Genomic DNA, 27,482 nt, shown 5'->3' with positions numbered 1-27,482 from the left:
TTTATGTAACATAAACCAAGCTACTTGTTATAACTAGATTAATCATCAAAGAAGGACTTTTTGGTTAATTAGTTTAGTTTTGGACTTGCATCTGTTGTGGGACTTTGCCATATGGCTTTTCTTACCTTTGTAACTAAGAGGGGGAAAAGAAACCCAAAACTAAAGGTGGCTGCGTTGCTGTTCTTTAAATGAAGAATCCAGGTGAAGCTGTACCATATAAAAACTTGGACAATTCTTCCAGATATCTAAGTGAGAAAGCATTTATCTCTTGTATGTACTGTTCCATCTGGATCCTCCTACATCATGGGACATTATGAGGCGGCTTTGTTGTATGACTTTGATCAGAATTGCTGCTGATATTTTTCCGGGTTTGCGTGTAAGTGTTACTGCACATACCAGCAATTCCTCTCTTACCCGCATAAATGATAGGTTGGACTTGATGATCTTAAGGGTCTTTTCCAACCTTAATGATTCTTTGATAGCTTATGTGTTTTAGCAATCCTTCTATCTTCAAATCTTACTCTTTCAGTGTTCTATTAAATTAGGTTTATTTGAATTACATAAACCTGCCTGTTTTTTGGTAATTTGTTGTACAAATGGTGTTTAGGAATATGTACTTCTGTAGTGAATCCTGCAGGACTTAAAATATACAAAAGCTCCTACGCCACGACCACATTGCAGGTTTGAAGGAAGATGTGGGGGTAGTTAAAGTTAGCATCTTAAAGTCCAAAGACTGAATTTTGAGAACAGGTTAGTGAATTCCTTCACTGAAGTTCTGGTTGATTCAAAAGGATTGAGGGCCTGAAACGCACCCCTATGCAAAAATCCTGAAGGAAACAAATCTGAAATAGAAATCACTTGTTCCTTCATGAGCCTTTTGCTCATTTATGTCTGGCCCTTAAAGACTGGGGGGGGCGAGGGAAGAATGAAAGGTAAAAGCTCAACACTTTCTTGCAATTTGTTCTCTGAGATTCCTAATCCTACCTAAAGAATATCTTAAAAATTTATTCTTTAAATAGTATGCAAATGGAAAGTGATATTTTGACTGGTTTCCAGTCTAGCTTCTGAGTGTTTTTAAATATTTATATTAATGACTTGCTACTGAAAGCACTGAAGTTAGGTTTCTTCTACTTTTTTGGGGACAACCTAATTCTAAAAGTGAGGCAGAAGTGTCTTCTGATGACTGCAACAACTGAGAAGTGAGACTTTGTGTCGTGGTTTAACCCCAGCCAGCAACTATGAACCACACAGCCGCTCACTCACTCCCCCCCAGTGGGGTGGGGGAGAGAATTGGAAGGGTGAAAGTCAGACAACTCCTGGGTTGAGATAAGAACAGTTTAATAATTGAAATAAAATAAAATAGAATGATAGTAGTAGTGGTAGTAATAATAATAATAATAATAATAATAATAATAATATAATACAATAATAATGTACCAAGCAAGTGATATACGACACAATTGCTCACCACCCCCTGACTGATGCCCAGCCTGTTCCCGAGCAGCAATCCCTTCCCCCCCGGCCAACTCGCCCCAGTTATATACTGAGCATGACGTCATATGGTGTGGAATAGCCCTGTGGCCAATGTGGGTCAGGCCCCCTGGCTGTGCCCCCTCCCAGCTTCTTGTACGCCATGCAGAGCATGGGAAGCTGAAAAGTCCTTGACTGGTGTAAGCACTACTTAGCAACAACTAAAACATCAGTGTGTTATCAACATTATTCTCATACTAAATCCAAAACACAGCACTATACCAGCTACTAAGAAGAAAATTAACTCTATCCCAGCTGAAACCAGGACACTTTGTGATTGGGGAACACTTCATTTGGGGAGGAGAAGTTCTTAGAAATGGCAGATCATCAAAATATGGAAACATGGCAGGCAGGGTCTGTTCTTGAATTGCATTGTAGCTACTATCAGGAAAAACATGGCATGCAGCTTGCATTAATTAGATATCCACCAGAACAATGCAAATGCCTTCCAGAAGTGACATGTGATAAATGCAAGTGAATGTCTTAATCTTCATAAAACTATAGCTTTACTATCTAGTTAATAATTCCATTTTCTCTAGGTACTGTTCATTAAAAGAATTTAAGTTAACTAGACTTTTAAAGTTTTGTGACATATTAATGAATGCTGTTGTTACTGGACTTAGACATCAAATATGGCCTAATGCTATGGGAACGTCTATATACAGTAGCTAGTATATTTGTTATAGGGCTTGAGAGGCTGCAATTAAAGGATTGGAAAGCATTAAAAGAACTGAAACAAACATCAGGGCATGATTGCCCAGTTTGAGAAGGTGCTCATGATTTCAGCCTACGTAAACAGCAACTTGTAGAAGAAATAGAGGCTATGAACATATCAAGAGCCATCTGTATAGGTGGAGTTGGGAACTGATAACCAATGTAAGATTAATACCTTGTGTAGCAATATGTCTGAAGTTCTATGCTGGAAACACAGCAGAGTACAAAAGTAGTCTCTCTGTAGTTTAAGCAAAACAAAAAACTTTTTGCTGGATTAAATAGAAGCTAACTAATTGGCAGAGTATTGGTTGTATTTTTCTATGTTAAAGATGCGTCATCAGTTGTGCTCAAATTACTGAAACAACAGTTTTTAGGATTCTAGTGTTATCATCTAGTGTGAAGCTGATTCAGCCCAAAATCGTTGCTTTTTGTATGTCTAACTAGGGGGAAAATTTCTATCCTGATTTGAGAACATGTAGGAAAGGCCAGTCCTGTGATGACATTTCACTTTTGGGAAAGTGGAGGCCATGTTAGGGAATGACAGAGGTAAAATAGCATAAAGTACATATATAAATTAATCTGCTACTGCATTCTTCAGGCATATCTGTGTAAAGAACATGATTTGTATGTTTGTCTTTTACATGGAAAAAACATTTTCAGTGCATTCAGCATTTATGAAGGCATGCTAGTAATTACGAGTTTACCAAATACTTGAAAATTCCTTCAGGAAGCAGGAAAGATATTTACATAAGGATATAAAGTGTATTATGCAAGTCCTATTGGCTCTGTGGAAGCTTATGGATAAATCACTTGTGCATACTTTATAGAGTTACTAGATTTTTCATAATCACTGGGGAAATAAAGATTGAATTTACCACCAATGAAACATAATTCTGAATTTCTTTTGAAAATGAAATGATATTAAATCTTGTAATCCGCAAGCACAATAACAACAGTAACTATTCCAGAAGGCTATTTTGTCTATAATGTAATGAGGTGTATTACATGTGGGAATTCAATTTAATTAGAAGAGTAGGCATACTGCTTGAAGAATGGTATAATAGCTATAGGTAAGCACATTTGTAAACACTTGTGTGCCTTGAGGCTTGTGCCTTGTTTTACTTCTCATTATATTAAACAGATAATGTATGTATGAAATCCTAGCTTCCTCCAGCAGTATCTGTCTTTATTAGAGAAAGTTTACAATATCTTCCAAAAATAACAAAGATGGGACAGAATCCTGTCTTGATGGTCATATGTGACTAGACTGAAAAGCTAGGCGTAAGGACTTAGGGTGTTGAAAGTAACTTGCAGAATGATGGAGCGGTACATGTAGAATACCTTTTTTTTTTTTCTGCAGAGCCTTTCAACAAATAAATAATATTGTACAAAAGAGTGATGATAGAGGTTTTGTGGTAAATCTGAAAATAGAACACAAGAAATCAACTGTAAAATCATAACAGGGGTCGCTTCTAAAAATTTCATTTGAGTGTTTTAAAATCATAAACCACAAGTATGGAAGAATGTAATAGCCTTTACTTTTTAAAATAAATTTTAGAATTTTCTTTATTTCTGTCTTTAAAATAGATGGTGAATTATTTATTGTCCACTTTGTGTTTTATGACAGCAAAAGCTCAAGGAAGAGAGGGAGGCTAAACGTGCTCGGCTGGATGGCAGGCATGATTACTTACTGGATGCTGTTGCCTCTTGTGTGAATCTGGACAAAGCAGAAGTAGAAGATGCTATTCTTGATGGTAACCAGGTAATCTGATGGATTTGATAGTGAAGCTCATGGGGTGCCTTAGAACTGATATTAGCATCAAATACTCGGTGAGAGAGTTGTCAGACTTCGTGTCTGAAATTACTCAAGTCTTCTCATCGAAAAAATATTTTTCAGCATTTTGTAATTAAGTTGAACAAAAGCGTCCTTAGTGTCAGGACCTGTTGTAACAATATTGATTTTGAAATTGATTAGAATTTCTGCTTTCCAAGGGTTATAGATAGTACAGTACAACCAGTGACACTATTTCATACTAGATCCACAGCATGAAGCCTCTCAATCCTTGAATATATAGTGCATATATGTTCAAGAGTCTTGTCCGCAGCAGGCTGCATGTTATTTTTGTTTCCATTAGGCTGCCACCAGCATTTGTGAGACTACATTGTGATCTAGTTTAGGAAATTAAATCAGGTGGAAACTACTTGACAAAATAGAATGGCTAAGTGATCTGACTGACTACATGAGAGTTAATGCAGGGGGTAAGCAGTTAGAAATATGTATATTGAAGAAATGGTACAGCAAAGTTGATGGTAAGTATTATATGCAATGGAGATACATTTTGTGATTTGAAAACAAATCATTATTTTTTTAAAGCCTAGGTAGACAGCAAGTAGATCTTGTTTTACTACCTGACACTAAAGTAAACATGGTTGTGTTTTTTCTTCTTTGTTGTTTTCTCTTGCATTTTCTCTCCATCTGTGTACCTTCAGTTAATGCATTCCCATTTCAGTGCTAGTATTGAGAAACTGAAGAAAGTCCAGTGGAAGTGATGGACATAGGACATGTAAAGTATGAGAAGAGGGAGAATAAGAGATTGAGGGGCAGTCAAATAGTAGCCCGCAGTTGCTTGAAGAGTAGTTTTGAAGATGACAGAGCTGAACTCTTTTCAGCACTTACACGCGATATAACAAAGGCAATAGCCACAACTTGCAGATTGGACATTAAGAGACCCTTCTTCACCAGGAGGGTAATGCAGCATGGGAACAGGTTAATCAAGTGAGCTGTGTAACTTCTGTCCCTGAGGTTTTTGAGACTCAGCCTAGGCAAAGCTCTGGATGACCTGAGCTGCTGTTGATGATACAGGAGGCTGGCCTCGAGATCTCCCAGAAGCCCCTTCCAACATTGCTGTGATTCCACGTGATACTGGAAAATAAGCTGTGCAGAACACTGTCACACAAGTTAAAAAGCAGAACTTCTTTCAGCCTTTGTGCATTTTATCTCTAAATGGGTTTTCTGGCAAACTACATTGCCTGAGAATAATTGTCAGATGAAGAAAATATTGGCAGCTGTTATACTTGGAAAGAGAAAAGTGTAATAGTTGTTTTGACCTCATCTTGGAGGGCGCAGCCAAGATTTTCTGGAAAAGTAGTTTATGTGATCTTCGTGTAACTGAGGCCTATTATTAATGGAAGAGGGATAAAAGCGGCTTTCTTCCTGCTGCTGGTGACCTCTTAGCCTTTTTCCTGCACTAGGAAGCACAAATGGTATCAGCAAATGTTTCTGAAGAACTTCTAGAAGTAGAAGCCTTTTCTGCTGGAAGATTGCTATGTAGTTAGGGACTATGTGAAACAATGACTCATAGATCTAGAAAAATAATGGATTAGGCCAGACTTTCAAGTGCTGAAACACCGATCAGCATACTAGTATAGAGCAGTTAACTTTCTTCCTAGGCCTGCATGGCATACACATGAAATTCCTGGACTGCTCTACCAATACATGGTTCAAGGATGCTTGATGACAGCCTTACATTGATGGAGAACTGTGAAATTCTTGTGATGCTTGAAGTATAAATAAATAAAGGCTTCCTCTGTTGCTATGATGTGGAATAATTGCAGCTGTGTATTTTCTGCTTTCAGCTAGTTAGCTGAATGGCAGTAAGAATAACATGGGTGAAGGACTTCGGTGAGGTGCTGCTGCACTTTAGCAAATGAGGAATGCCCTGTGCCCTCAGTTTTAAGAGACGATATACAGCATGTACGGTCAGTGGTTTCTGTAAACTGAAGCATGGTCTGGCTATATTCAGTTGTATTCAGCATGGAAAAATTCAAATGATTCAATTAAGTAGGTGTGTGCTGCTAAAGGACAAGGCAACTCAGTCATTTTTTTGGGCAGTAGTAACTCGGCCTGGTATAATCTTATTTGTCAGCCCTCTATGTTAAAAATCTGAGCAAGTTACACTTTTCACAGTGGGTATGCTATGCATAAATACATCAACATGATCTCAAACAGATAGAACGCATTGACAAATTCTTGGCCCCTGGAGGTCTGCGTCATCTGATGTTCTACTATCAAGATGTGGAGGCAACAGATACAGGTAAAGCAACTTAGGTTTTCCTGCAACGTGTTATAGTTGTGTTGAGCCAGTGTGCAAGAAAAAAGCCAATAGTAAAGTTCTTATAAACTGGTGCTTAAGGCAAGTCAAGTTTGGTCATACTGGGACATCTGTCCTTGCTCATGAAATGAGGACTGATGAAATTACTGAAGCTTGTTGTGCACTTCTGCATATTGCTAGTATGCAGCAGCAAGGTAGTTCCTTGCAAGCCCAGGATCTGTTGCCTGGGGAGTTGGAAAATGGTTTTCGAAAGTTAAAAGATAACTTTCACAAAAGGTGAGCAGTGACAGATGCTCGTCCCCCTCCCCTTCAATCACACCACCAATCTGTCCTAGAAGCCCTCTGCATTTCTTGGCACATGACCATCCGTCCAGGTGGTCCTGTCACATGACAAACGGCCCCAGGAGGCCTGCATTATGGGTAGCAGGGCCATTACCCCAGAAGTCCCTTCTGCTGATATCCCTTTCCCTTACCCAGTGCCCCCATGTTACCACACTTCTGAGGGAAGCTGCCTTCTCACCCTGGCGGCAGCTCAGGACCCCTGCGACAAGGACATCCTCCCTTTGCCTGTGGCTTCTGTCCCAGAGCCTCCAGTGCTGCTGCCGTTGGGACTGGCCAGGCCCTGTGTGACCTCTGGGACCCTGTGATGGGTTGGTGGGAGTTCATCCAGGATAAACAAGTGGGGTGTACAAGAGGGGCCTCATAAATACATCTATGTATAATCTGTATAAATATATATGTTTATGCATATGTAAACATACACCTATATGAGTGTACAAATATGTATTTATACTTTATGTATTTTCAGTATATATGTATGTATATACCTAAAAGGTATGAAAAGACTATTTAATATGATATAAGCAACTTTAATTATTAAATATTAAATGTACATAGAAAATTAAATGAAAATACAAACTCAGCCACCAGTTCAGAAATCTCCTGAACAAGTTTTAACATGCCTGAGTTGAAGTGGTGGAATTATGTTGGAGAGAGTGTGAGGTAAGGGGCAAAGCCTGGGAATCTAGTCAGAGTCCCCCTCACCCACGCCCAAACTGATCAGACGACCCTATAGTATGATTGTGGTGGCCTTTGGTCTTTGAGATGTGCTGCTAGATGCAGGCAACATGGAAAGCTGGAGAAGAACCAAACAAAAAATGAACTGGTGGTGAAGGAGGAGAATACAGGTGAGCATGGGATGAAGTGGGTGTGTTGGAGGATGTCTCTGCCCACAGCTGTGAGTGTACAGTTACTTGTAATACCATCACAGTGTGCAGCTTGTGCTGTACATTTTTCCTTCTTAGGTTGGGCAAAGCATGTAAAAGAATGTTTTGTGCCAGTCGTTCTGGGGCTGTGGTTCTCAGGCTAGCAAAGCGAAAATTGCAGCTAAAGTGGTGGCTGCTAATTAGTAAAGTGAATGAATTTTTATGTCATTACATGCATCTTGTTGGCAAAGGCACTTACTACACACCACCTCAAATACAAGCTGGTTTTCTGACCCTGATGTGGATGAGTGAACACTTTTGTTAGGGCAGAAGATGACCCCGTGAAGGGTACCTACGAGATACTTTGTGCCCCTGCAGAGCAGGATACTGTCTCTTGAGTTCAGGAAGATGTACTCCACAGCCCTAAGGGGTCATTTCAAAGTCTGGTTTTATGCCCACCCTCAAATGCAGATTTTTTGCAGTGTTTTGAATGGCACTTTTAATATGCAGCTTAAGAACTTCTAGCACACTTTTCAGTAACAGTACATCTTTTCTAAAGAGACTGCAGAGTATACTACTTACTCCAGCTCCTTACGTTGTGGGAATGCCCTGAAAACTGGCATGACTGTTGCTGGTCTAGCTTCTGTAATTACTGAAGTACAAGGATAGTGCAAGTTTATGTTAATTGGCAATAAATCAAATTAATAAAATTCTCAGTCAAGACTGTTTTGCTGGTGACAGAGCCCTTGATGTACTTCTGAGGTGAACAAAAAAGATTTCTGCAGGAGCTGTGGTGAAAAAGGGGAGTGGGGAGGGGACTTAGGGGTGGCCACCTGATCCAAAACAGGGATCTCTGGGGCAAATGGTCATGTGCCTGAAGGAAAAAGGGGTGGCGGATTTGTCACTTTTTGCAATTTTTTGGATATCGTCCTTTAACTGCTGGTATCAACGATTCGCTTTTTGATCTTTTTATTGTTGCAGTGTCTCACCAAGATGCATGTGCATGCACATTTTACTCTGAGGAAACACTAGAAAACTAGTAACAGAGAAGTAACGTGGCCAAAAACACAATATAAGAGAATTATTTTTTCCCCCAAAGACACTGCTGCTTCTTGGTGACTCATAGGCTGTTGGTAACACTCTGTAAAACATGGGAGCAGCATATTCATTTTGAGGGAAGAAAGGACAGGGAAGTCCCTTGTAGATCCTTTATTGGTTTGCTTGTTTGTTTTTACCCCAAAGCATCTGCTGTGGCCTGTCTGTCTTTGTTGCCAGAAGCACTCTATTTCTTTTTTTTTGTATGTTAGACTTAGGTCTACATGTTCTTAAGGAAAGACAGTTGATAATAGCTCCTCTGAGGTAAACTACATTTGCTGATTTTTTTTTTTTTTTTTAAAGCAATAGACCATGATCTGCAACTACATGATAGTGAGCCATGTAAGAGGATCTTGAGCCTGAACCTTTGCTTAGAAAGAGTAGAAAACAAAAAAATGAATAGAAATAAAAGGCTTTTGATGTGAGAATGGCAAAGCTAGATGAAATAGTTCTTACTGTGCTGTGAGGACTCTGGATGCTGTGTGTTGTCTGTGGATGGTCCCATGGGGTGGCTCCAGGGGACTGGGACTCATAGATACACAAATGGTGACTGAACTGTTTGTTGAGAAAACTTTTCTGTGAATAAGTAGGCAGTGTTTTTTAAAGGTTTCTTTTATTTGAATCTATAGAGCCCTTTGGCCTTCCAGGAACAGGAATCAACTCTCATTTGACAAAGAAGAAACCTAAAGTATTTGTGACAGAGGGAAAAGAAGTTGCTTTAACTGGTGTATGCATTTTCTTCATTAAATCTAGTATTTTTAAACCCATCACAACCGAGAATATCTATCAGGTAAGAGTCAGTGGCTGCTGATCACTGTACGTAATCTTGTTTAAAATTCCTTTTCATCATCGGGTATTTGCTCTCAGTACAGAATTTGACGGCCTCTGACACGGAGTAATGAGCAAGAGACACAGTTTGGCTGAATGAAACACAGGACAAAAAAGGAGGTGAATGGAAAAAACAGTGTTCTCTAGCAGCAGCACCTTGAAGTGTTTCATTGCTATGAAGAAATGATAGTAAGGAAGAAAATTGATGACAATCCAAAATAATGAAGAATAATTAGTCAATACCTAAATAATAAGCTGTTAAATTTCAGTAGGCGTTAGCAAATCCATTAAAAAAAACCAAACAAAAATGGTTTTATTTTTGAGTGTATATGCAAATTACATATAAACAAGTTTTAACTGGTGAAAGACTCCTTAAATCTATCACAGTCTGATGTGAACAAAGCTGGATCAAGTGCTCCAGTAGCAATGAGCACAGACTAAAATGTAGGGAATCCTATAGTTGTAGACAAACTAATCAGAGCACTAAAATAAGAATGATGGGCTAAATGAGAATTTAGTGTTGTGGAAAACTTTCTATACACTTAAAAATGGGAGCTTTCAAGTACAACTCCTAAGCCAGCAAGTTTTAATTTCCCTCATATCTTCTAGGAAAACCTTTAAAACTGTATTTTGCCCAGATAGGCAAGAAATAGAAGAGTAAAGGGTGGATGAGCTGGCTCTTATCACCAGATTATTTGATTTCTGCAGATATATGCTTTAGTCTTATGATTAACCTCTTTTTTTTTGATGATTTCGAAAGACCTGGCTTAGATTTTAGTCAATTATATACTATTTAACCTTTGAAGATTTTTTTCTTATTAATAATGCTTGCAAGCTGGTAATTGCAACTGAAAGATGTGTAAAGCAGACTTCTTCACAAGTAATGATACAGCCTTTGCTGATAGTAGATAATACCTTGAAACTAGGAAAGAGAAGTTGAAAAATAAGAATGATATGTCTGAAGACACATCTAATGTGTGACACTTAAATACAAGTTGTTTGGTGTTAAATTATTTTGCTGAAAAAAATTCTTGTGATACCTTCTAATGAAGCAAAAAATGGCTGGCAGATTTGTTTAATTTACCTTAGAAGTCTTTTTCAGAATGTCTAAAAAGCAGTTGTTCTGTGAATTGCACGCTCTCAAACCGCATAGAGGTATTCTTCCTGGACCAAAATCTTTGGGCAACTGCCAGTCAGAATTAACTGTAGTTGATAATTCTTTTGGTATCTAAGCCTTTTAAGTGCATTGATCTCTGCCTATTTATATATGTGTGTGTATATATATATAGAAAAAATATAATTCTGATAGCTTTAGAAGTGGCAGGCTGGAATAATTTTACTCACCCATGTAAACTGAGCTTTATAAATAAAGGTCTCTTATACTCTCATTGTATTTTGGAAGTGTTTTCAGATCTTTGTTTCCTCAGTTTTGTATGACAAACTGACCCTGTGCAAATCTTGCAGCCCCTGCTAGGAAGAATTGTGCTGTTATTGCTTGAAGAGCACTTGTATATACTGGTAATTTTTGAGGTGCTCAAGGTAATAGGACTAGAATAAATGTAGTGATGGCAAAATTTTGTTTTCTATTTTTAACTTGTATTGTGTTTCTTTTACAGGAAGTAAATTTTAATATGATGAATGTAGGTCGAGATGGCTTACTAAAAAGTGTTGAGCAGTTGATATCAGAAATCTTCATTCCAGCCTTACAGATTATGGACCGTGGTTGGTGTGAACTTGGTGAACCTCAACAAGCTTCCAATATTAAACAGGACTTTCTTGGTTCCCTTGAAATGTTTGTTAGTGTGCTATCAGGAACTCAGCAAAGTCTGTTGGAAAAGGTAGTATGTTCCTATGGCAACTAGAAATTGACTTAGCTGTAGAATGTCTCTTGGTCTGGAGCTTTTGAATTAGCTGCTGTTGTAGAATACTCATTAAAAATTGCTTTTGTTAAACTGGAGAAGAAAAACCCACTTTTGTTTGTCATCATCAGTAACTTGTTATACATTGATCTTTAATGTCTCTGAAAGTTCGTGGCTTTAACAGTTCTGCAGCTGATTCTGTTACTGTTTCTTCTGGTGCCAGTTCTTTTGAGCTATTAACTTCTTGACTGTTCAATGGCTATGGCCTTTCTTAAACCAAGAATGACTAATGTATGACACGCAGTTGCTTTAACTGTTAGCTCCTACTTGTGCTCTCCTTCACAAAGGCTGAGAGCACAGCTGCCAGGCTGGTGAATTCTCCAGATTCTGGAGTCCAGTTCTGGCTCAAACCAGTTTAATTTAAACTGAAGCGGGAATACGAAGTGAGATACCCCAAGTGGGGAAACCAGTTACTTTTTAAAGTTCCTGTATTATTTGTCACAAACACTTCAGCATTTCAGGTTTTTTTTTTAATTTGTGTTTTAGGTCAATCTGAAGAAATGTGAAACGTATGATCTGAAAACTCTAAGAGGCCCTTCAGATTATCTGATGGCTGCTAACAGCATAGGCGGTCTTGAAAGAATAGAAGTCTGCATGAAAGTGTGGACCAAACAGATTGAACAGGTGATACACCAGACAAATGTGAAATATGACAACATCTGCATATTGGCAGATGATAAGTTTAATCCTGTTGGCATATAAGTACCTTTCTATAAACTTAGATGTGATCAGTCCCTGTATTTTAAAGTACTGTTGACATGTTTCGTGTGCTTTTACTTCTCAATGAGAATATTACAGGGAGCTTTTTTTCATCTACTAGTAAACAGAACGTACACATGTCTTTGGAAGCTTAGTTCCCTGTTTTTGATAATCACCTCATCTTACAGAGAAAACATTGCGCTGATGGATCGTTTTTGTGTGTTTGGAAGTATTGTAAGGTTTTAAGTAAGTAAGAAGTATTGCACTTGTTTTAAGTGCAGATAATATTAAAAAATGCAGATGAGATTTGTAATTGCAATTTTTTTAGTCTCAGAAGCAGGTCCTTTGTAGACTATATAGCATAGATCTTAAAGTTCTTTTCAGAAAGAAATGAAACTACTAATTGAGTTATTGCATGAAGTTAATATCAGGTTCTTGTGGTCTACGCATCAGTAATCCATTCAATGTAAAACATAGGAGCTCAGGGAAACAAGTTCTGTAATGTTTGTACAGGCAGACGTTAAGGAAGAGGACAGGATGAATAACTTTTAAACTTGGAAAATGGAAACTTACTTGCTACCTTATTCTCTGTTCTGCTTGTAGAATTTACTGCTAAGATTTTATCAGAGAAATATGTTTATTTGCAAATTAAGAAATCGGCTCCATGAAAGACTTTTCTTTATTAGAGCCTATACCTCTTAAAAGGAAGAAAGAATTTAAAAAAAGAAACCTCTTTAATTTATAAATGTATGAGCTGAAACCAGTGGGGAGAATGTATTGCAATTAGCTGTACTTCTTCCAAAAGACTTACTGTATTTTCTTTTGCTACTCACCTATTGCCAACTAGGGTAAAATAGTTCTTAAAGCATTTACTATCATTAATTTAGCAAAGCAAGAAAGATCTTTAATCTAATGAACCCAGATGTCATGGAGAGATTCTTAGTTGTGCGTTATTTTTTGGTGAAAGAAGGATAGTTTAGTTTACTTTCATTCTTGGAATTGCATTATGGGTTTATGGATTTTAATACCAAACTTAAGAATTTTGGATTTGCTCAGAAACTGGAGGGAGATGTGAGCCATGTTTTGAGTTGACATTAAATGCTTCTTGTGCTTTATTGTATGAGGGATTGGAAGCATAATTTTTGACTGGACAGAAGTTTTCATAGCTATTTTTTTGCTTTTTAGGAAAGGAAAGATTTAAAAAATGGCAAGGTTCATGAGGGCACTTTATTACCCCTTACAACAAAGAGGGATGTGAGCAAGCAGAGGCATATCTATAGTTAAGCTTACAATAACTTATTGTTTCATAATAGTTCTGTCCCCACATCACCTGGTTCTCCAAGTTTGAGTTTGTATTGCCTCTTATGAACATGGCTTCATCCTTTATAAACAAATTACCACAAACCCCACCATTAGTGGTTTGGATTAAAGGTCCTTTTAAACCAATGACATCTCTCTGATAACAGGCAAAAGTGAATGCTGGGGAGGAGTATAAAACTGGAGTAAGCTGATAGCAGTACTTCCCGTCAGTATTTTCCCAGCCTGTAACAACTTGTAATTCAGATATTTTGTAAGCCAGATTAATTTTTTTTTTTTAATTCAGTACCTTTCTGTGGTTTTCTTTTCTATGTAAACTCATTCAGTCTTCCCTTCAGCTTCTTCAGAATACATAAGGGTGTGGACAGAAATTATTTTAATCCGTGTTACCCAGCTTAGAGAGAAAAGCTGAACCCACTGAGCTGATGAGAGATAAGGAAGCCTCCTAAGTAGCCTGAAGTACACCTGAATCTACCTTAATCCTCAAGGTCTTGAGTGATGCATTTCCAAACAGTAAAAGGAGCTGTTTTACCATTTCGAAGTTGTTTGTTTTTACAACTCATTCATTACATTCACGATGCAAGCTTTCACATTCAGCATTATTATAGCTCTGCAATGCAGTCTTCTATTTGTTGTAACTGAAGTGTTGTCAGTTATTATGTAGAATAAGTTACAGCTAGTAAAAATTTTCAATGAATGTTATACTTATCAAAAAAATGTTGTGAAGCAAACTAAAGCAATCTTCAGAATATTCTTAAGTAGCTGGCTGCTGGTAGTTGGATTACCCACTGGAGAAGGATCACAGTAAATATGCTCCTTCCAATTCTTACCTCAACATTTACTGTGAGCTCCTTGTGTCTATATTGCATTAGGGAAAGTATTCTGTCTATGCTTATATCATGGTTACTGAGGTGAGCATCTCTACCTCTTGTAACAAATAAACTGCTGCAAGATTCACCTTAACCAAGAAATCAAGGTAGAAGACAGTTAGTGATTCCTAGTGGATTTAATGAAAGCAAAAGGAACACAATAATTCAGTGAACACTATTCTCAGTGGTCAAAATCGTACTTTGAAACATGCTTTGCAGGTTATTTGCGCAAAATGTAATTGTCTAACAGTGCTCTTGAGATACTACTCCCTCTTTAATTCAGACCTAAAAAGGCCAAGCAAAATTAAGGTCTCTTATGTGAGGTGGTGGCTGAGTTAGGTAATTTATCATGGGAGGTTAATACTAGGAGTTAAATTATGAATTAATCCATGCTATCCATGCAGATAAAAAATATTAGCATCACTCACTAATATTAATGTATGATAAAAGGTTCTTGCAGAAAATGACCAGTTGAGAAAGGAAGCTGATGACCTTGGACCACGAGCAGAGCTTGATTACTGGAAAAAGAGATTGTCGAAATTCAACTACCTTACAGACCAGCTGAAGAGCCCAGATGTGAAGGCAGTGCTTGGAGTACTCACTGCTGCTAAATCCAAATTGCTGAAGGTTTCTATTTTGAATTATGACAGATGTAAAGACTAGAAATGCTCTGTATACTCTAGTTCATTTTGGTGATGTATATAACGTTGCTGGTGGGGAAAATATTGAAGCATCTTTGACTTTTGTTTTCTTTGTCCTCCCTTATTCGTTACCTTGAGTGGATAAAGTTTAAATCTAGTTTTATTTATTGGAAAAGACTGGGAATCCCCTTTGTCTAAAGGCTGATAAAGTACTGTATCCACATGGGTCAACAGAAATAAATATTTGTAAATCTTTGAAAAGTTGATTATTAAATCAGAAAATTGAATTAATGAACTGGGTATTTAATGAAAAAATGAAAAAAACACCACTTTTTAAACATCTTTCTAATGTTGTTACAGTGTTTGTCAAAACTGCTCGTGGGGTCATAACTTCTCACATTGACATAACAAAGATCTGTTGCAAACACAAAAATAAGTGAATAAACCAAAAAGTCTTGGCTCATCAAAATGAGAGATGTGACGCAAATATATGGTTATATATTAATCAGTCCATCAAGCAAAAATAGTTAACAGATGATGTCTATATATTTTACAGCAGCTTGACTTGACACTGCTACTGACATAACTTGTTGAGCTAAGTAGTCTAAACTAACTGTAAGTTCACAGTCAAGTTATTGAACTAAAACAAGGACCTGTTCCTCACCTTGGGTAAACAAGTGTAACTCTGAAGTAACAGATCTGTGCTTTCAAATGTGTTTAAAGGCTAATGACAGAGTGATCTCAAAACAGGCTTTTCTGAAATGTGCGTTTTTATTTTTTTCAACTTTCTATGTTTAGAACTGGCGAACGTTGGATATTCGCATCACAGATGCAGCAAATGAAGCTAAAGACAACGTGAAGTATCTATATTCTCTGGAAAAATGTTGTGACCCATTATACAATAGTGATCCTGTAAGCAGAACTTTTAAATTCTTAACAGAAATCTTTGAGACAACTAAAATGAATTTATTTTGTAGGATCAGTTTGGAAATAACATAGATGGCATTTTAGGTATGCATCTCCAGTTTGAGACTTTGTTCAGTTATGCTAAAAATGGCTTAGTGGGAATTTCTGGATACAAAATAAAGTACTTGTTATTTTCTTGCCATGGTATCTATGAAGCTTTTGGTCTGATGATGAAACTGAGTATCTGCTATGAGAGGAAGTAAAGTCTTTGTGATTTTAAAAAAGAAAGAAAGAAAAAAAAAAAGGGGGGGGGTGAAAGTGAACCTGGTGTTATGCTAAAGACAAAGGCTGGGCTTTTGTTTTTGTGTTGGTGGCCAGGTCATGCTTAGCTTAACATTTATAAGGTAATTTTCTACTTCTTGGGTTAGGAAAACATAAATATGGTTATGTAAATATTAAGGTGTAAGTATAAATCACCTTCTCATACTATAGTAACAGGATGATGCAAGCATAACAAGTAGTAAACAAAACTAGCCAACCTAAAGTAGGGGATAGGACAAAGGATTCTCACTGTCCCATTATCTGCTAAAGTAGGTGGTAAATGGTTGCTTTTATTAGAACTGGTTTTGCAACTATGAGTGTATGTGTCTTGCTAGGCAGAGAAATATGAGTAGCCACGAAGACTCAAAGCTTTGAGGATCCTAGCTACCCCCCCCCCCCCCCCCCCGCCCCTTTTCCCAAAGTGAAATTGCTTTCAGACAGTGCTTGGGCAACCTTGGTATATGGCTATGTTTGTTTCCATTTACTGTACGGTGTTAGAACAGTGTGTTCTTTCAGTGTTTCTCAATCTGATATTTGAATCTCTCTGATGAAAGGTTAGTATGATACCCATACAAAACAGTTAAAATGAATATGCTTGCTATTGGCACTGTGCAGGGCCTGTGGATCTGCTTTGTACTCCCTGTGCTGGCTTTTACCGAGGAGGAAGCGGTGCCAGCTTTGGAGATGTTTAGTTTTGAGAGGGTGTAGCACTTGGGGTGGAAGCCATCGAGGCATGGAGTGTGAACCTTTCCCTTACTGATAGTTACCTGTAAAATGTTGAGAACCGGTTTGTCAATAGGGTAAAACAGTCATTGCTTTGGAAATTCAGACGTGAGGAGGAGCTGTATGGAAAAGTCTTTCAGTCTGGCCCATTCATGGGCTGAAGACAGGACTGCTGGCCATTTCTCCTCAGAGTATTTAGCAAAAGGCTTTTCTCTTGTACACAAGACTTACTTGAGTATCACAGAGGGTATGGAGAATTAAGAAAGGTTGTGGTGGGTTAACCTTGGCTATAGGCCAAACTCCCACTCCCAAGCATTCTCTCACTCCCCCCCCCCCCCCCCCAACAGGATGAGGGGTAAAACAGAGAATGAGAAAGCTCGTGGACTTTTCAGACAAAGACAAGGGCATCACTTACCTGTTCTTGTCATGGGCAAAACACACTCGACTTGGGGAAAAGTAACTTACTTTATTGCCAGTGAAAATAAGTTTGGGTAGTGAGAAACAAAGACGAAAATTAAAACCACATCTCCCCACCACTCCCCCCCCTTCCCAGGCTTGGCTTCACCCCTTTGCCGCCTTCCCCCGAGCGGCACAGGGGCACGGGGAATGGGGGGCTGCAGTCAGTCCATAACAGCTCCTCTCTGCTGCTCCTTCCTCCTCACACTTTTCCCTGCCCCAGCGGGGTCCCTCCCGGGGCCGCAGTGGCACCTCCTCCCCTCCTCCCGCTGCCCCCTCGGGGCTCGCAGGGCTGTTTCTCACCCTGCTGCCCTCAGCCCCGGCTGCCGGGCAGCGTTTGCCCTTCCTCACCCAGGCTTTCCCCGAGGCGCCCGCCCGTGGCTGAGGGGCTCAGCTGGGCCCTGCGCTGGGGCCGGCTGTGTCTGGCACTTGGGCACCTGCACCCCAAACAATGGGCTATAAGATCTCCTCCTCCCGGGTACTTCATCTGTTGTATATAATTTTTTATTATCTAAATGCCAGTATGACAGGAAAGTTGTTCCTCATAGTTCCTTTATTCAACTGAGCGCCATGCAATTTTTGGGCTCTCTTCACATGCAGGCTTCCATCGGGTTTAGCAAAAGAGTATACAAATACACTTCTTGTGAAAATAAGTGATACTTTTGAAGAGGCCTTTGTCTCTGTCAAATTTCATTTGCTGACCAGAATTCTTCCAGCCACGACTCTAGTGAAAATTTTTCCTCAAAATTGGATTGTAGAGCTTGGAGGGTGAAGTAGGACTGGCAGCTCTGCAGGAGCGGCCCGGGGAAACAGAGGCAGAAACATTAGGAAGACCATGTCTGTAAGGCTTCTGGGTTCTCTTATTAGGTGTTGGGCTAACGTATGGTAACAGAAGTACTGAGCAGAGTTCAGACTGTGTGTTTCTTTCCAGGTGTCCATGGTGGATGCTATTCCAGCACTCATAAATGCAATTAAAATGATTCAGAGTATCTCTCAGTATTACAACACATCTGAAAAGATATCCTCGCTGTTTGTGAAGGTCGGTGTTACAGCGTGAAAGGAAATTTTCACAGATTTTTATGTGTTGTTGCTTGAGTGAGAGACAGAAAACGCAAAGGGACCAAGCAATTGAAGAGGCAGCATTTTGATCAATTTAATGCTGCTTTTTGTATGTATGGAGAATTGGAAATAGTAATAAAACTACTCCAAAATTAGAACTTATTTTACTCTTTGTAATTTGGAGTTGTAAGAATTTTTTCAGAATTCTTGAAGATCAGGGCTAATCTCAACCCTGACATGCATAGATTGAGGAACTCTCTGTTAGAATGAGTTTAGCCTGTGGTGAACTGTTCTTTGTAGAACCAGTTATGTTATGTTTCTATAGCCCTTAAACCTCCTTATGATTGCATAAAGAAGAAAATGGAGTTGGAAGGACAACCTGTTCTTTAATGATCATAGTCTTCATGGGCCCTTGATTTTACCTTTGCTTTCGGAAGTGCTAAAGTCTTATGATGTTGTAGTCCTCGATGTCATTTCGAGGTTGGTACAAGGTGTTTAGGTTTAGGATGAGCATGACTAAACAGCAACATTTTGGTGGTGTCATCGTCTGGGGGCTGGATATTGCCAGGAGGACAGTCTGTCTATGTCGCTGGTATTTGGTATTGATATTTTGCAGGCTTTAGGCTGGTGGAGTCAAGGTGCGGGATGAGACTGAAAGAAGGGCAGGATCTGCTTTGTCTTGAAATGTTTTTTCTCACAAGGTTAAAACTGCTTTTAGGTGACCAATCAGATGATCACAGCATGTAAATCTTACATTACAAACAACAATACGGCCACCATCTGGACTCAACCTCAGGAGAGAGTTATGGAAAAGCTACAAGCAGCCATTAGACTTAAACAGGTAGGTGGGAAGAGCATGTGGAAAACAAAATATAAGGTCAGATTTAGGAAGGCATGATTAGGAAAACTTTATTTTATATGAGGAAGCAATGTTATAATGAAGGAAAATGAAGCAACTAAAAAATACCCTTTGGAACTGGAGCGTTTATATTAGAGCTAATGGATATTTAGTCCAGTGTCTGTTGATCTTCTAGAAACAGGATTTCGATGCTTAGCCTAACTTAACTATGCTTCTTATATGAGAATTACTTGGATTTTCATGCCTGAGTTTTTCTAGAAAGTTTCTTTTCATGTGATGAGGAAGAATGTGTGATAGAAATGAAAACAGAGGAAGTTACTGAGCTGAATATATTCCAAAGATATGTGGACAAGCTATACCTTTAAAAAGGGCAGTTTAGTGAACTGAGAAGAATTCAGCTGTTCAGATTGTGTACTTGTTGGGAAGATAGCCTTTATTTTTTCACATACGCTTCCATGACCGTTTAGGGAATTTTTTTTTCTTTTTTTCCCTTTAGAACATAGAATCATAGGATAATTCAGCTTGGAAGGGTACTCAGCAGATATCTAGTTCAGCCCTTGTGCTCAGAGTCAAAGCAGGGACAGCTATGAGATCAAACTTGGTTGCCCAGTCCTTTATCCAGTCCTGTCTTGAAGTTCTCCAAGGATGGAGAGACTGCACAGCCTTTCTGGGCAACCTCTTTGCTTGACTGTCCTTAGGGTGAAAAATTTTCTCCTTACATCCAGTCAGAACATCTTCTGTTTCAATTTATGCTCATTGCCTCTTGGCCTCTGTCTATGTGTTACTGTGAAGAGCCTAGCTCTCTCTTCTTGATAACCTCCCCGTAGATTTCAGAAGGTTCATATTAGGTTTCCTCCCTTATTACTTTTTGATTTCTAATAATATGTGCTTGGAAGCCTAGAACTTTATCCTGACACCTTCTGAAGCAACAAATCTTGCATAGTTCTAGCACAAATTAGTGCAAATTTTTATAATGTCTTACCATCAGCAATGAGCAGTAAATTTGTGTATTGCTATAAAAAAGGTATAGCAAATTATTCAGTTGCTGCATTAAAATATGTTGAAGGATTTTGTTTTTATTTGAGTCTTATTAGTTCCAAAAGCTTTCTGAAAATCAATAGATTAAAACTTAAAATTTAAATCACTAATAGCTTAGGAAACTCTGAGCCCTTTGTATTAATATCTCCAAGTGGGGTTATTCATACATATATGTGCTAAAAAATAACGAACATTATATTTTAAAGAGAACTACTCTTGAAAGAAACCATTTCAGGCAAATCTGTTGACTATGTAATCCGAAGAATTTAATTTTAACATGTTTGGAGTAAGGTTTGTGCCCAGTTAAGAAAGCAGAATAAAAACTGGAAGCTGCTATGGAGCACTTCAGAAGGGTTTTTGTTCTGGAAAGTGATTTTGGAATATTTGAAACATTATTACTCAATAAAACTGCTCAGCACACACACACATTATTTTCAGTCTCTGAAAACTGAAATCTGGGTTGTCATCTTGGATATTCAGTAAACACATCAAGCCCTGCTGTAAAATGGAGGGAACAGAATTTTACACTAGCTAAGGATGGAACGTGCAAATACCTATATGTGCAGTTCATTCATTTGATGAAATGTATGATCCTGTAATGGTATTGTTAGGTTATTTTTCAGAGCCAAATTCTGTTACTGTCGTTGTAGTGTTCGTGATTGTTTATTGATGAAACTTCTACTTGCTGTCAAGTTAGGATAATATGTCTGCATAAATTTTGTTCTAGCTGATGACAGTGCCTTTAATTATATGCTTGACATTCATCTTTTTTAAATTCTTCTTTGCTTTTAGGAGTATCAGAATTGCTTTCACAAGATAAAAGAGAAATTGGAACAAAATCCAGATGGAAGACAGTTTGATTTTAGTGAGATATATATCTTTGGAAAATTTGAAACCTTTCATCGACGTTTGGTAAAGATAATGGATATTTTCAATACTATGAAAGCCTACTCGGTTCTACAGGAGTCTAAGATAGAGGGATTGGAAGGAATGATCACAAAATACGAGGTACACAGTAGATTTTGGATATCCTGTCAGTCTGACTTGAACTTTAAACAATATATAATTATGAAAATTAGAAAAGTGTTTATCAAGAGAAAAATTAACTCTCTAAGTTGTGTTAAAATTACTGGGTAATAGTTAATGATGTAAATATGTGATTGCTGGGGAAGTGAGCATACAAAATGGAGAGGCAGGTGGACATGTGAAAGAGGTATGTTAAAATCAAAGTTGATTGAAAAAAGCAATAAAATGGGGGGACTTTGTAACAGGAGTAATTGGAGCCATGGTTTTGTGTTATGATCAGGAGAAAAAGTGAGAAGTGCAACATTTCTGTCTTTACAAATGTTTTGCGAGCTGTGAAAGTGTACTGTGACCAAAATTGAAGACTGTCTTCATCTCTTGCCTGTTATTCTAGGGGTACCTGATCAGTGCCTGCCACTGAGACTGGCTCCATTGCCCTGGTGATCAGTGCTGCAGTCAGATTTTCCTTGCAACTTGGGGTGAAACAAGCCCCAGTTGTTTCTGTGCTGCATAAATACCAACAAATATAACTTTGATTTCTTGAAATAAGTAATTTTTTAAAAAGAGAAAAAGAACTTGGACTCTCAGATTTACTTTGTTTCATTAAGGAAACAGTGAGGTTAATTCCAGCAAAACAGATTATTAAGTTTACTTAAAATCTATACTCTAGATCTAGACTGTGATCATCAGCTTTGTGTTTTATGAGGGAAGAAAGAGTTAATTCACAGATGGCTATCTTTAGGGTGATGCAGAAAGAGAAATGACTTAGCTGGTTTGCTCTGGAAAGCTCTTCAAGTTTAGGCTTTTTGTTTTGTAACAGCAAAATCCTTTTGCTTGTTAGTATTACTATTCAGGTTTCTTTCCTGGACCTTTTATTTAGTAGCAGTGAGACTTGAACAACAAGGAGCTCTTCTAAGAACATAAATATTCTAAATCGTGTTCTTTTCCTTCCTTCTTTCAGAGATTAACTTTCTTTTCTAGCAAGTAGAGTCTTCCCTGTTTTTACTGAGCCTGAGTTAATTTACCTTATTGTATATCTTTCTTAGTGCAGTATCATAATTAAGGCACTTGTAAATATTAAAATAAATCAGGAGTATTCAATGTGTGGAGTTTGTAGACTGCTTTTAGAGATCACATGTGATACAGTGGCAGTACAGGCAAATGTGGCATTCTGATTTGCTTTACCCTATCCTTTTTGTTGTGGCCATGAGTAAATCACTTTGCTATAGTTAAATAACCATAGGGTAAAATGTGAGTGTTCCATCGTCCACCCTGGTTCGATTCACTCCCTGTTGCAGTCCAGGGTTTTGATTCCTTGACTGCATCCTTCACAGTAGCCAGTTTTCTCCTTTGTTCTCTTCTATAGTCTTCTGAGAAACAATGCGGGCACAACTGGAAGGATAGCTTGGTCCAAGACTATTCCACATGGGCAGGATAGGTGTGGGCTGCTCTAAATTTTGCTCCCTTCACCGAGAGCTGCTCTCTAAAGCTGTGCCAGCAGGCTTCTCAGCAACTCAGGTTGCTGAGAATTTTCAGGTCATGCTATGAAGATACTATTTTGGTAGGCTGGAACACAGACATCTCATTTATGTGGGGCATTTGTATTTGAAAACCTGCCTGTGACCATTAGCCCAGGCTGTTAGGCAGTCTGCAAACTCAATACAGATATACTGCATTATCCATTGCAGCACTGAGGTCTAGCTTTGTGTAAGACCTAGTTCCTGTGAAGTCAATTTCATTGCTGGGGCTGCAGTAGGGGACGGGTAAGGGGAAATTATACGTGCTTAGGTAGAAAATAATACATGGAAGGTTCTGGATAGTATGCATAAAGGGCAGAAAGTGATCGTACTTTAACAGTGACAAAATTGAGGTACTGAAGTATTTGACATGGACCATAGCTATAGTTATGTGACTGATTATATGACTTGAAAAATTTTTGCAATAGGAAGTTATTATGTTGCAGTTTTTTATACTTTACCCGTTAGTTGCTATCTAGGATTTGCTTGTTTTTAGAGGAAAAGACATGGAAAATACTAATGTGAAAATATTTTTCTATGTTGAACTTTGTTAACTTTTAAATAGAAATAATGAACCTCTGCATGAGAGAATATTTAATGGGTAACAAATGTCTCTGATGAAAAGCAAAAGTCTGAATTTTCTGTCAGTTCTAATTGACTTAAAACATAAATAAATAACATAAATGAAATTTATATGGCCATTGCACCAACTTGTTTCCTGCAAATATGTCATTTAAGTGATTTCCTTATATTGCTCAGCAAATACTGGCAACTAATGGCAAAGGTAAAATCTGAATGTGCACAGCCCATTGTGCTAAATATTTTGGTGTGGTAAGTCTTTTGATAAGACAATTTTTTGGTGATAATTTTCTTTTTCTGTGAAACTGTTTAGAGCATTGTTGACACCATGAAGAAAAGGCATTACAATTTCTTGGATCAACGGAGGACTGATTTTGACCAAGACTATGAAGAGTTTTGCAGAGAGATAAATGATCTTCATGTAGGTTTTATGATTCAAATAAGAATTTAATTAACTGATGAATCCTCATGAAACCAAAAATACCTTTATCTGAGTTATCACCAAACAAATTATCCAAATCTCAACATTTGTATTCTGAAATTGAAAAATTATTCTAATGTATCTCCACTTTAGAGCTTGCATTTATTATCTAACTTCCAGACCAGTTTCATGGAATAGGCCAGAAAGGGCCTTGAGGGCCTCCAACAAAAGGATTTTTCATTACTGTACTTTAATTGGAAGTTATGCTAGCAAGAATAACACAGAAATGGATGATTTCATTGGGTGAATGGGAGCCTAGCGCAAATAAGTCAGATAATTAACTTTCCCATAGTTCTGAAATCACAAGTTGGTGGAAGGAAAGGGTAGAAGAAAGTAGAAAAAAAAATAAAAATAAATGCTTGGCTTGCTTTGGCTGCCAAAGCGATAAGCAAGCATTCTTTGAGGGCTCTCAGCATGGTGGGACATTTGAGGATACAAAAGCTTTTGTTGGTTGCACAGCTACAGAGGGAACTCGGAAAGAAAACGCCTTGGAAGTTGGTTGTATTTTGCTTACTTCTTGAGGGAAGGAAGAAAGGGAAAATTGATACATATTGAGGTTAGTTTCACATAAACAAATTATGTTCTAGTATAGTGCATGATAAATCCTGTCAAATAATACCTGATATGTTTGAGGTGTGTGCCTTACATAGTTCTTTGCTGTGGAATTATTTGGTCTCCTTTAGGATCAATTAAGGATTTTCATGGACATCACCTTTGAAAATATTCTGAACACTGAAAGAGCGCTGAGTATGTTGAAGAAATTTGAAAGGTACTATGTCCTATCTAGGTTGCTAGAATTCTGCCAGGCAGTGGAAATAACACTTTGAGGATGGTGGGAAGCGGGGGCAGCAGAGCTTGGAGCATCTCCTTGAACAAACAAAAACCAACTCAACCTCCTCTCACTCAACTGTTCAGCTCTGTTAAGGGATGTCTTCTCAGCAGTGTGGATGAATAAAAACCACCTGTATTTTGCATTTTCCAATACAAAAAATATGGGCTTTGAACTTCATATTTCAAAATTAGCATAAGTACAGGAATACTTTATGGCTCTTAATATATTTGCTTTAGCTTTGTCCTTGAGCAATGATATTAATTTGTTACCACAGTGCAGTTAGGAGAGAGTAAAATGCTTGTATTAGGAAATGGTGAAATTTGTCTTGATAAATTCACATTGTTGCAAAGCAGCCTCAGTCTTTATTGCATCAGTTTTCTTATAATATTCTGTTTAATGGAGTCAACTGCTAGTGGCGGATTGGTTACAGTTTGCTGCACGTAATTTTAGCTCAGTGTTTGAAAACAGTGAGAAAACAGAAAATGCGTAGGCTTACTTAGAAACTTTTATCATCTGGTCTAAATCTTGGTTGCTTGGAATCAGGCTGTGACAGCATTTGTTCAAGCTTTAGTGAAAACTCTGCTGCTAAAGTAGTTATTTTCTAAAGAATGCAAGGGAATCTGGAATGATTGTATTTTCCAACATTGCAGCAGGAGAATTTCAGAAGTATTGAAGGAATTTTTTAAATGATTATTGTTTTTCTAAGCAGATTACCAATCCCGAATCTTGGCATTGATGAAAAGTATCAGAAAATACTTAGAAACTATGGTCATGACATAGAAACAGTCTGTAAGATCTACACTAGGCAGAAGCAGGACCCTCCACTGGCTCGTCATCTGCCTCCAATAGCTGGTAAGATCTTGTGGGCACGCCACCTGTTCCATAAGATCCAGGAGCCCATGGAGTCTTTCCAGCGGCACCCGGCTGTTCTGCGAACACCAGATGGCAAGCGCATAATTCGCAACTACAACAAAGTAGCAAAAGTTCTTATGGAGTTTGAGGTGATCTACCACAGGGGATGGCTTCAGCAGGTAAAACAGCTGATTTTGATTAGGATATTTCTTTAAAAAAAATGTGATGGACTTATGTTGTTGGTAGACTAATAACACCTAGCTTTCCAGACCAGATTGGATTCCTGTTGTTTCAGGCCGCAGGTGTTGGGTGCCAGTTCGGAATCAAGGAACCCGAAGAGTATTACCTCAACTGTTCTTTCCTTATAGATTATATTTCAGATACATCAGGTTTGGCACTATTGACCTCTGTATAATTGGTCCTCCTCCCAGGCATTAATGAAAATTACCATTGTTCTACTTAGAAATATCTTTAACTTCAAGTGCTTGTTCTGGTAACTTGAGAAGCCCATCTTTGATTCCATGTGCCCTTCACAGAGAGCTGATGTGGTATGTGTATCCCTCATGTTTTATGGAAGAGGAATTGTGATGCTTCAGGAAGCCTTTGGCATTTGTTTGGTGTTTCTGTCTTGGGCTCCGTTTCTGTTTTGATGTCAGTGCTGTGGTCGATACCTGCATGGTTCCAAATATACTGACAATAGCTTTCACTGAATTGTACCTGCTGCTGATATCATGTCTTGGCCTGGGCACTTTTAAGATACATTCCCTGTCCCAGCTACGAAGACTGAGGAGGATGTATGCTTCTTGTGGGGCAACATCTGTCTCCTTTGGCTAGATGATATAGTGATCAGATTTTCTGACATGTACCATGCCTTGACGGAGCAGTCAAGTACATTCTCCTTTCATCTTTTACCTTGAATGTTACAGTCATTTTGTATCTGCCCTGGACCGGTGCCTTTCTTTGTGAGGTCTTAGTGATCTGTGATCTGATTTTGATCTGTGCTAAAAGTACGTGTCTGGTTTCTCCTATAGCAGAGTCAAATCCCAGTTGGCAGCCATATAAACTTGCTGAGCCTGCTCCAACCTTATACTCATTGGGTGGGAATGAAAGGAGGTGGATTTGAACCATTTGAACAATTTCAAGTTTTTGAAACGATTACATGTGCATTGAAAATACATGAAAAGTATATCCACTTTAACATCAACGCACCTGTCTACCAGATATGGCAAAAAAATGTGACTTATGTTCAGTAGTCTCTTCTGTCTTGAGGCAACAAGAGTGCAGACTGATGTGGACATAAGTATCACAGAACACAAGGTGGAGCTCCTGCTCTACTCCTGAACAAAAGAAAAACAAGCGAGGGGGGCAGGTGTCCTGTGGGGAATACAAATGCAGCAGAAATAGGACTGTAGCTCCTACTGCTTTTTATTCTTCTATACAGTGGAAATAGTTTAGTGGCACTTTCTGATATTTCTGAACATTTTTCCCCCCGTTTTGCCTGTTTGTTACCGGATGGTTACCACTTCATTTATCCACTTTTTTTTTTTTAAAATAGCATAAGATTTAAAGCCATTATTTTTGTACTGTAGCCAATGATGTTCAACTTGGACATATTAAAATAATAAAATACAGGGAAGTGTGAAAGTTACTGTAATTCTATGTCAGTGTAAGATTTGCACCTTCAATGTACCCCTTATTTCTGGTACCAATTTCTCTCACCTTAATAATGAAAACTGCATGGAAAAAAACATAAATGGGAGAGAAAGAAATTGATAATGGGAATAATGAGTCTCTGAAGTCCAAAGAAGAGTGCAGTAAGATTTGCTGGTGAACTTTGCAGAAAAAAATTCAGCTCCTATTTAAGGCAGCTGTGCTGAGTGACTTTGATCCTAGTAGGCAGAGCATGA

General features: G+C 38.3%; 1 protein-coding gene across 1 annotated transcript in view; it reads left to right on the top strand.

Moving 5' to 3' along the window:
* DNAH5 (dynein axonemal heavy chain 5) overlaps positions 1–27,482 on the top strand; it is a 137,452-nt gene that overhangs the window by 1,564 nt on the left and 108,406 nt on the right. Inside the window, exons 2-14 of the mRNA XM_087736864.1 lie at positions 3,872–4,006; positions 6,254–6,338; positions 9,286–9,446; positions 11,101–11,322; positions 11,890–12,027; positions 14,739–14,915; positions 15,728–15,841; positions 18,267–18,374; positions 19,113–19,235; positions 21,084–21,299; positions 23,724–23,831; positions 24,575–24,660; positions 25,433–25,754. Coding sequence (XP_087592990.1) covers positions 3,872–4,006; positions 6,254–6,338; positions 9,286–9,446; positions 11,101–11,322; positions 11,890–12,027; positions 14,739–14,915; positions 15,728–15,841; positions 18,267–18,374; positions 19,113–19,235; positions 21,084–21,299; positions 23,724–23,831; positions 24,575–24,660; positions 25,433–25,754 — 1,995 coding nt within the window. The remainder of the gene's footprint in view (positions 1–3,871; positions 4,007–6,253; positions 6,339–9,285; positions 9,447–11,100; positions 11,323–11,889; positions 12,028–14,738; positions 14,916–15,727; positions 15,842–18,266; positions 18,375–19,112; positions 19,236–21,083; positions 21,300–23,723; positions 23,832–24,574; positions 24,661–25,432; positions 25,755–27,482) is intronic.

The sequence above is a fragment of the Nipponia nippon genome, unplaced genomic scaffold (genome assembly GCF_047370975.1).
Source record: "Nipponia nippon isolate SJK-2023a ecotype South Korea unplaced genomic scaffold, ASM4737097v1 scaffold_1, whole genome shotgun sequence".
Taxonomy (NCBI): domain Eukaryota; kingdom Metazoa; phylum Chordata; class Aves; order Pelecaniformes; family Threskiornithidae; genus Nipponia; species Nipponia nippon.
This window is presented reverse-complemented; position numbering and strand designations above follow the sequence as displayed.